The 11029-nt window shown below is 41.3% G+C and overlaps 1 protein-coding gene across 1 annotated transcript in view; it reads left to right on the forward strand.

The window, feature by feature from the left end:
- The window catches only part of gas7b (growth arrest-specific 7b), a 64492-nt gene that overhangs the window by 17312 nt on the left and 36151 nt on the right, over nucleotides 1-11029 (forward strand). Inside the window, exons 3-4 of the mRNA XM_017416218.3 lie at nucleotides 6431-6508; nucleotides 9149-9237. Coding sequence (XP_017271707.1) covers nucleotides 6431-6508; nucleotides 9149-9237 — 167 coding nt within the window. The remainder of the gene's footprint in view (nucleotides 1-6430; nucleotides 6509-9148; nucleotides 9238-11029) is intronic.

Raw genomic sequence — 11029 nt, forward strand, 5'->3', positions numbered from 1 at the left:
TTTCTATTGAAACACTTATTTATAGCATCCCCTGGACGTTTCCTTCATTGCACTAAAGTTCAGCTAGATTAGTGTCCTCTGTTTGTGTTTTGGCATCGCCATGGTAACACAGTAGTTTGTGTGAGAGGGGTGGTGGGTGTCCTTGACTCGGGTTTTGTCCCCCCCCCCCTTTGTGGTTTTCCTTCCTGTGTTGCTTGGTGCGTCAGTGCAGGGTGCTGTGGTTTACACCAACCTAAGACTATCCACTTGTTCCAGCTGGACCAGTGGGCTGCTGCATAAACACACCGAACCGAACGTTGTGCAGAACCGGCCCACATACTCTGACGTCCTGTCGAGAGCTGCCGCTAACGTGCGCTCCAGCTGTACGAGTGTAGCACACCTGGCATTAAATGTGTCTGCAGCGATCAGACGTCAGGCAGCCGTTTTAATCAGTTACTCGTGGTTTAATTGTTATTTTCGGGATCGGCCGTGAATATAACCCAGACCAAATTCTGACAAAGTCAGAGAAAAATAAAAACGAAATGCAATGAGTTGCAAACCTCATCAACCCACAGTTTCTTCTCAGTAAATGATAGTAAATGAATCAAATGTTTAAACTACAAAATTGTAGCATTTATTTTGGGGAAAAAAGTAAGGTCATTTGGATTTCGATGGAAGCAACACATCTGGAAAAATGTGGGACGGAGGCAACGAAAGGCTGTAAAAGTAAGGGATACAAATGAGAAACAGATGGGGGAGCATTTCACAATGAGTTGAGTTAATTTTCAATTAATTTTCATGGTTCCGAGTCACTTGAGTCACACTTTTATGGAGTCATTTAGTCTGCGCAACTCTTAATAAGTTTATTTATTATCAACGCTACCTTTTGGTAGGGGAACATTTGCGATCTAACGCTGCTCAGATCGTTGTTTTGCGACTGACACAGAGAGAGCACTTTACTATTTGGTGACCGCAGTGGGCCCAGTCAGCTTTAAAAACCCCAAAACAAACTTCAGATTGAAGAGAAACTTGTCACACAGCGTCACGGCAATATGCTGATTGGTAAAACCCTGACAAACTGAGCAATTTTATTGAGAACAATTCTGATAAAACAGTTCATTTAAACCAGGGGGGGTCCAACTCCAAAACACAAGGGTGCCAAATTTAAAAACTTGGTACTAGTCAAGGGCTAATTTCGACCAATATTTATTGAAAAAAATGCATAAATTAACCCTGTTTCTAGGAATAATATGTCAAATTGTTCATATAGAAATATTATATTCCTTTTCCCAATTTAGAGCAAACGTACTTTAATGAACAAAGTTAAAAAGATATTAGCATTCACCTTCTTATGAAACAGCTAAAAGGCCTAAAACAAAAATCCAGTCATACAGCTACTAACATTTAACTTTGAAGGGAGAAGAAAATACTTATATAGGCATTGATACATTAAACCAAACTCTGTTAATCTGGTGCACATTAACTCATTTAGATATCTGATATCATTTATTGGCTGCGAGTTTATCAACAAGAGTTGGATCGGCCCCATTTGAAGCTCAAAGATTATTAAAAAATTAAAATTTTATTTTCTTGCTTCAAAGTAACCGTCACGAGAAGATGCCGCTGAATATGTTCAGCATTTTAAGCAAAATGAGAAGTGACAGAGACCCGTTCGTGGTGGGGCCAGATCTGGCCCGCGGGCCTTGAGTTTGAAACGGACGTACCTTCAGAATACTCTCAAGGATGATTGATTCGGAAACCAGCTGACGACCGCCCCTCAACACATCCAGACAATAACTGCTGTTTAATTCAGTGGGCGGTCCTACAGATTGGCTCTGGACGGGTTGGGTTCGGACTACCAAACTAATCCAGATAAAAAGCGTCTTTGGAGGCGATCTGATTGAAGAATGTGTATCAAGAGCTTTCACACCTGTATATCCTGCTGAGGACAGATGTCTGAACGGAGTCTAAATGTTCTACAGAACCAGACCACGCACTGTAGATCACCAGAACAAAACGTCTATTCAGATTCTGGGGACTTTTGAATGGAGTCTGGCACACTTTAAAACAAACAACAACAACAAATCTATCTTAGCTTGTATACCTACTAATTAATTTATAGATACTGTATTTTAGTTTTGACTCTCATACCTGATTCACATAAATATTTGATCCAAACTGTCCCTTAGTTTGTGCAGAAACTGTTTCAAACCTCATGTTTTCAGTTTTTCCAAGAGTAACTTCGCTTTCTGGGTTTTATCTTAACAATATGTATTTTTAACTGAAAGAACATTTTGTTCATTTGATTCTATCAAGAAAATTTTTTTAAAAGTTACAATAACTGTGTAGTAACCAGTATAGTTATTTGTTAGAAAGAAGAACCTGTTCAGTACTCCTAGTCACGAGAAGAATCAGAATGTAGCAGATTTGTCTTCATGTGGACGCTTATTACAGTCAGTGCTGGGCTAAAATAATATGGCAGTAGATGACAGAGCGTTTCCTATGAAGGTGAAAAATAATTTACATTTACATGACTGCAACTGAGTAGTTTTTTTGTGTGCTTCAATACTTTTTCTGTAGTTTTTTTTTTTTTTCAATATATATATTTGCTTTTAGTTTCCCTTGTGTATGTTTTGTTTTGAGATTTGTACCTTGTTACATTTGAAAATCACATTCAGGACTAGAGTTGAGCGTCGATCCTCGAGAATCGATTGGAACCAGGACTAAAGTTCAGATTCTCCTGGAATTTTAATTCCTAGTTTCGATACCTGGAAGAAGAAGCCGCAGAACAACAATGAAGAAGAACTCGAGGGAAGCGTGAGCGCAACCAGTCCTAGTCACATGACATTTTAATCGCAATATTGGGAAAGATGTGTGCTCTCAGAGACACCGTTTCAACTTGTGTCAAAAGTTCAGCCTTCAGTTTTACACCAGTTTTTAAATCGTGTCGACAGGCCAAGAAAAACCAGAGTTCTGATAAATAATTCACGCCTCATCTTTTCCTAAAATTATCGTCGTATTTGAAGCGTTAGAGCGAGAGGCGGCGGCAAAGACTGAGAGTATCAGGGAGAAAACTCCCCCATCCTCCATCCGATCTCACCCTCAACCCCGTCGAATGAAAAAAACACACACCCCCTTCTCCAATCTGACGGAGGCCCAAAGTTAAGAAAGAGGCGCAAAAGTTGAAGGAAGTTTGCCGGCGTATCCTTTCATAGACGAACGACCTGAAGTTGCTAACGTTAGCCAGGCAGTTGACCAGACTCCATGATGTGCTGCTCCGTTCACCGTAGAGATGCTGGTGTTGAAGAGTTGAAGAGTGAAGAGCGCCACAGAAAGGTCACAGCATGCATTGCCTCTTAAAAGAATCGGAATTGAGAATCGTTGGTGATCGAAACGAGGAATCGGAACTGGAATCATTCAAATTCCAACAATGCCCAACCCTAGTTATTTAAACATTTGTAAATGTAAAAATATAAATAAAATCACAAGGAGAAAATCTACACATGAGCACCTGCAGTGACTGGATCTGCTCCTTTACTAGTCAGCCAGCGAAGGAAGGACCCGGCTACAGGAGATGATGATGAGTGATAGTTCCCTCCTAACCAGTGCCTTAAACTCTGCTTACGCTTAGTAGGCACACGGCTTCATCCACCAACTTGTGGTGTTGAACAAAACAAACCGCTAAAATGTGTAAAAATAAATGAATAACTAAATAAAAAGTAAACCCAGAATCATGCCTGACTCACTGACTCTTTCAGACATTTTCATACACTTCGTTAGAGCGGCACTGACAGAAATCTGTGCCGTCATGGGAGCTCATTTAACCAGCATTAAGAGCTCTGAAAAGAAACCAGCTCCTTTCTGTTTCATGAAAAGCGCTTCTTCATGCAGCTGAATCACCGGTTCTGCATATTCCCATCATCGAGGTCCACGAGCGGCAGGGCAAAAAAAAAAAGAAAAAGAAAAGCTGACGAGCAACTATAATTTAGAGCGATTGACAACTTTTCGTGCCTCCTGCAGCGCTGTCAGAAGGTTCCTACGGCAACTGCAGCATCCGTTTTACTGCGTCTGCAGGTATGCAAGTGCTCAGAATGAAGCTGATCTTCTACTTGTGTCGTAAAGGAAAACATGGTGTATAAAAATAGAGCGATTTGCATTATCAGATATAGTTTTTTTATATTCCGAGGGATAAAGTTGTCAGTAAATTAGGGATGGGCATTTTAAACAAAGGCACTCAAATCGTTAGGAATTATTTGACTTTTCTTTAAATATCCGATCCCTCCCTCCCATTCTGTTCCCATCCAAGCCCCCAATAAGACCAACCTGTGGCAATTTGGGCATCCCAACCCTTGCTCATTTTCATCTTTTACCCTTACAGGGCTAATTAATAAAGCATGAGTACTAATCTCAGCTGCCGCTTTACAGTCGCCCGTTTTGTGTTTTTGCATAAAAAAGTGGCCGTACCCTCACAGTTGGGATTGAATTGAAGTTTCCTCACCCAAGTCTCGCAGCTCTCTAACCCTCTAATGAAACAGAGGCTTCAGGTACAGAGATGTGTGCTGTAGCTGAAGATCTTTATATTTTACTACGATGGCCAAAACATTTGTTTGGGTGCTCCAGGTTGTTTCTCATTTTTTTTGTGGGAGGGGTGAGTGGTAGGTGTGTCGAACAAAGCCCACTGACTGGAAAAGCACTGTTAGGAAACAACTTGGTGTGTCGCCCAAGACCAAAACATTAGTTCTTGGAATTTACCCATCTTACATTGGCTTTTGATATTCAAAAATCACTGCCCATCCCTACATTTAATATCTCATAATAAACACACAAAAGGCTGCTTTCCTTGAGTAGAGTTCTTTTAAAGTGGATGTTAGACGGAACATATTCTAACATTTTGTTGTAAAGTATAACAGAGCCTAAAGTCACAGTAACATAAATTTCCCTCTGCCAAGAGTGGATCTTTTTGAATTAATACTTGATATTTCTTGTAATGTTGATGATAAAGCAGGAATTGATCCATGCAGGCCTGGTGGTGGGCATCAAACCTGAGGTTACAGCCCCCCCTCCCCCCGAACCTGTTGGACCTCTCCATGCGTGTCATTTAAGCTGATGGGTTTGGCTCACTTAGAACCTCTGCTAAACAGAACCAGCCAGAAAAGACTTATTTCAATAAGGCTCCCTACATTTCAATGTGTTTCCTGTGTGCACACACAGTTAAAGGCTAATTCAGCTCACTGCTGTGGGAAGAACCGTCATGGTGAAGTAAATAAAAGGGAGCTCTTCTTTTATCGTTCCCATTCTTATTCAGGGGCGAGGGAGTAACCTCCTCATGAACTTTTACTCTCTTAAACTGAGATTTATGTTGGTATATCAACAAACAAACAAACAAAAAGAAACATCTAATATTGCTTGTGCATATTTTATTTTGAAAGTCGAGGTGCCGCCACGAACCGTGTAGCAGTTCCTCCAGGAAGCTGTGAGCGCAACTATGACCAATTACCACATCTTCTGTGCAAATCTGACCAATCAGCTCAGTGCCCTGCTTGGTTCCACGTCCTGGAATCTGGGCCCGCAAGACGAAAGCGCACCCAACGCCAGAAGATCACATTATCACATTTCACCATCAAAAATGAACACTAAAATCCACGCTCGTGACTCAACGGAAATGGTGGAAAACCACGTGTAACATTGTAGTGAAACAAAAACTAGTGTTTACAAGCACTTTCTCACTGCCAAACAACATACCCGACAATGGATGGGCGCACTCCTTTTCGCTCAGCTGGACTATGGCCCGGCTAGAATGCTTCTTCCCTCCCTTAAATGGAGGGAAGAAGCATTCGCTGGCAGGAGGAGGTGTCACCTTAAATTAAAGACAACCTGTCGGAGCGATCTAAGTTTATTATGTCATTAACAGCTGGCTGTATATATGTGCAACAGAGACACGAAAAAGTACCAGAACCCGTCCTCTGGTTCCCACAGAGCCTGTAATCTATCACATTCAGCAGATTCACTCACTTTATTCATTACATTTGGACCTTGACATCAAAACGCCTTTGAGGTTTTGATGTATAAAAAAAAGCACATCTCTACACATACTGACTTTGGATCCCATTAAAGGCATTTTTTGAAGTTTTTTTTTTTTTTTTTTTAACGCTGACATCTTTGACAGATACTTTCACAGCATGATAGGGTACAGGCAAAGTCCAGAAACAAGGGTTTGGTTCAGATGAAATTATCCAACTTTTACACACGGAATAAGGTTTAAAAAAACAAAAAAAAAACAAAGTTTAAAAATCAGACTTAAATTTTTTTTTTTTTTTGCTTCAGTTTTCTAACGCCTGTTTGTTAAAAAGGCCCACTTTTGTTTTTCTTTTAAGAGGAATCACTTCTTACTGCCCACAAACTGTTCCATCTAACGTGGCTGTTTTATTTTCACTCCCTGCCTCTCCTTCAGAGACGACGTGGGAGAGACCGTCCAGCACTCCGGGGACCCCCAAGAACTCCTTCAGACACAAGAACTCCCTGCCAGCAGGTGCTTCGCTTGGATCTCTTTCTTCTCTCCTTCCTCGAGTGTTGGTGCCCCCGGGGGCTGGGATGTCTCACCCCCCTCCCCTCCCCTGCTCATGGTGGTCTCCACACAAGCACTTCCTGTCACGAACTTTAATCTGGATGTGCCGAACTAAGTCCTCCTCTGTCTTGGTTTGGCTCGAGTCCTGAAGGCAAACAGACAGAACCAGGAAGGCCTCCTGAAGGTTTCTGCTCACAGAAACGTCCCTCAGTCTGTGCAGTTCCACAGAACCAATTAAAGCATCTTTAGTCAGTCTGCAACAATTATAGGACTTTTATTTTGAAAAGATTTTAAATAAGAGGAAAGCGTTCGCGATTCTTTCCTATTTAACTCAGTAAATTAGATGATCTTTGACTGTCATAGATGACAAAAGCTTGAGCCTATGTGCCCTTTTATTGTGGTACCTGTGAAAGTACAAAGACCGTTGCAGAGTGGTATTTAATTAAGTAACATATCCCTGTTGGATTTAAAGGTGAAACTGGGGAAGATATTTTAGGCTGTTTCTATGATCATGGCTTGTCCTCTCTTCTTCAGCGCTTCCTGTTAGAGGAAACAACCCTGCTGGCAGCTGAAAAACTGAGATTAGAGCATTGAAATCTACAAACCAGTGAGGAATGAGATCAACTCAACCAATTACCAAAACTTAACCACACTAGTTACTGTCCGACAATCCTGACCGAGGTCTGAAACTTAACAGGCTGTATCTCGCTTTTAATCAGAATACTTTTTGTGACGAAAGAATGAAAATAAAATTCAAAACAGTGATTTGAAACATTCCACTCATCATATTAGGTCAGTTACTTTGGAATATACCCCAAAAATATAATCAGTAATTTGTAACTTTCATGCAAAATAGAATATGTATCGCATTAGTTTAATATCCTACTTACTGTGGCAGTATTAATGTTTAATTTAACACTGTGACATAATGCGGTGGTGAAGTGTAACATTGGTCCTCTGACCCCTGTTCCTTCTCACATCATCCAACAGCAGAAGGGACTTTTAATCGGTCCAGCTCGAAAATGAAAATAACAATACAGTGTGTCAAACGACAGCGAGAGAGCCTAATTCCTACAACAAGAAATGTAGCTCACATGTGGAAGATCTCGCCGGTCGCACGGTCGCACTCGGACATCGTTTGATGACAACAGGCTGGAGCAAGATATGAATCACAGCCAAACACACAAAACCGATTACAGGCGTCGTCGTGCGCATGCGAGCTGAACACCCGACGCATCAGAACCGTGTTGAATGAGCAGATTTAGAACATCAGCCCATTTCACATGGAGAACCCAGCCATTAAAGATTATAGGCTACTTAGGTTTAAAATAAACAGCATATTGTGACAAAATGACAAAATGGCCGATTTTAAAGCGGCTCTACAGTTCCAAAGAAACTTTGTCAGGCTACAAGACAGCAACACAGGAAACAATAAAACACTTAGCACGGGGAACAACTTGGCATTTAATGATTAGCAACAAGTCAGAGCAACCTTTCACCTTTTTGTCCAATAATAGTTTCCTCTTCATGGCCTGTAGACCACCTCTGGCAGCCATTTTTGTCTGCTGTTTATCAAATGTTTAAATGCCTCTGCAAGTCTCTGAGCCGTACAGTGGCTGCAGCCACCTGAGTATCCTCAGAGATGGCAGCGATGACCCAGTCTCGCTCCATGTCGAACGTTATCGGGCAAGTTGCAGCTTTTCGGAAAGTGGAGCGTAACTCTGACGGCGGCGAGCCGACTTCCTCAAACTTCAGAAATCAGGAGCGCGGAGACCTTTGCGGAGACCCCCTTTCTGCGTGCGATAAAAGCCGCCCCGTCCCGGTAATTCAGCTGCATTTGTTCAAAGCCCGAAGGAAAATCCAAGCCACTTGCAGATGGAAGATCCCGTACTGTTTGTCTTTCGAAGCGTGTTGCTCGTCTGTTAAATTATCGTATCAGAGCACTTGTTAACGTACATTGAGCTGTTTCCTTCACCTTTAAAACATAAAGAAAGTGCTCAACAGTGTTCTAGCTGAGGGAGAAGTGTTTTCAAAGAACTGTGATGCATTAGAAGCGCCTGGGAAAACCTAAACTAGTTATTTTTTAGCATCTGCATCTAATTAATTTAACATTTATACTCAGCGTTTGGGATAAAGTCATTTTTGATAACACACGAGGAAAAACTTGTGATGGATCGTCCACTCCTACATGTATTTTATTATTTATGAATGTGTAAAACATTCATACACCTTTTTGTAGCTGTTTTTTTGTCAATAAAAATACTCAAATGTCCATTGAAAGTAAGCCACGTCTTATCTAACAGGAAGTGAGTGTGTTTCAGCCTGTGAGTATGCTTGGCTTTCTTGTTCTTTGAAAAAGCTTCCGTAAGTCCCGATGCGATTCATACTAGAGGTTTTGTTCTTTAAGTTTTCTTCAGAAAAAAGCAAAGCTTGTTCCTGGTTTTTATGGTTATTTCAGCACTTTTCCTGCCGGCCGTAGTTAACACATCTATGGTTTATTCTACAGCAAGAGTCATGAACTCTTGATGGTTCAGTTCATTACGATGATTTAATTACCCTTTAATCAAAATGACATTTCCTGTATTATTCTCTCTGTGTCTCCAGTGAATGGATTTCACTCCAGTGGTAGTCCCTCACATCACGTGGAGTATTCACACAACAGTCTGGTCAGGAAGAGCAGCTCAGAGCCGCAGGTAAACTTGTCACAGAAAAATATGAAATATGAAAAATATCACATAGATTAAATTGTTGTTGTTTTTATTTTTCCTTCCTACTTTTGCTGCTTCTCTCCATCCTGCTGGTGTTCCGTATTGTTAAACCCAGTGGGACCTTTGGTGCTTCCCATTTGTTCTCTGAAGTTAACCAAGTCTGAAAATTCACCTCAAACCCCCCCTTCTCATAGCTGATGTTGGATGAAATGAGGCTGAAAACACAGGAGGGAGGGCAACAGGATACAGGAAGTGCTTCGGCCAATTTGGTATTATCCAGGCATTACACACCTAGTTGTAAAGAAACCCTCCCTGCCTGCTGTAATTGTAATGTCTTCGTCGTTATTCTAGGTTTCTTTCGATGCCATTGACATTTGACGGAGAACTTTCATAATCTTAAAAAAAAAAAATACTTCTATTGATCTTAAGTGGTAGCATCTGCATCGAGGAGTGCACCCTGGGAAGTACGTTCATCTTAATCAGAGTTATTTTACTCATCTAAGACAAACAAACCACCTATTCAGGTGATTTATACAGCTCTTAAACATCTGCTGAGACTAATGTTGAGGTACTTGTAACCTGAGGTTGATCCCTGTCCAGTCCTCTGGATAACTCTGGTAAGGCCTCAGACCTGTTATAGTTAATGTTATATCCTGAGATCAAGCCCAATTAGTTTGTGTTTGATAGTAAACTAAGAATAGAATTCTAGGGGCTGCAATAGCAGCATAAAGGGACAGTCCATGTTTAACCTCTCCCAACTTGACACCAGAGACCCCTTGGTGGGTCTCAGTAGCTTCTGCAAGTGGATTAAATACAAATAAAAAAAGGTGAGAGGGATCAGCCTTGGCAAGGACCTTCATCCCAGCAGGAAGATATTGAATACCGAACCTTTTACGAAAACCCTTGCAGTCACAGCCAAATACATTACCTTCATCCAATCAACAGATACTGAATTCAACCCACACCTGCTCAGCATCGAACAAATGGTAAATGGACAGTACTTGTATAGAACCTTTCTAGCTAACCAGGCTACTCAAAACACTTTACTACACAATCTGCCCTCATTTACCCATCCACATACATCCACACAGCACTCTACTACATCTCTACAAAGCTAACCTGAACAAATCATTCTATAGTCTAATCAGTGCTTTAGATCGTATTCACACACCAATGGGGCACATCGGACGCAGTGAGGAGTTTCAGTGTGTTGCCCAGAGACACTTCTGCCAGGAACTGAACCTCCAACTCTCTCATTGGAGGACGACTGCTCTAACCACTGATCCACATCCGCCACCAAACAAAGACCTATGGGGACCCTAAGAAATACCTTGATTTCGTCATTTGTGAAACTTATATACCATTCGACGTTTGAGTGTGACTTCCTATCCCTGATAGATCCTGTCGAGTTTAGTTTCACCACAGTGGATCACACCTCTTCCAACCAGAAGCTTGGATAAAAATGTTTTCAGTCTTTCTTTCAGATCAGAGAAATATGAGTGAGATTTAACTCTTCAAAGTCGACGGACGCGCCGGCGCATCCAAGTCACATGACCGATTTAAAACGCTCTAGAGGGAAAGATCCGCCCTCTTAGACACTTCGTTTTAATCTGTGTCGAAAGTCCAGACTTCAAGCTTTACACTAGTTTTTAAATCATCTCGATAGGCCAAGGAAAACCAGAGTTATGAGAAATTATTCCCGACACATATATTTTTTTAAAAAATCATCGTCATATTTTCAGCGAGTTAGAGCGAGAAGCGCCAAAACCGGGAGAAA

The sequence above is a fragment of the Kryptolebias marmoratus genome, linkage group LG17 (assembly GCF_001649575.2).
Source record: "Kryptolebias marmoratus isolate JLee-2015 linkage group LG17, ASM164957v2, whole genome shotgun sequence".
NCBI classification, from domain to species: Eukaryota; Metazoa; Chordata; class Actinopteri; order Cyprinodontiformes; family Rivulidae; genus Kryptolebias; species Kryptolebias marmoratus.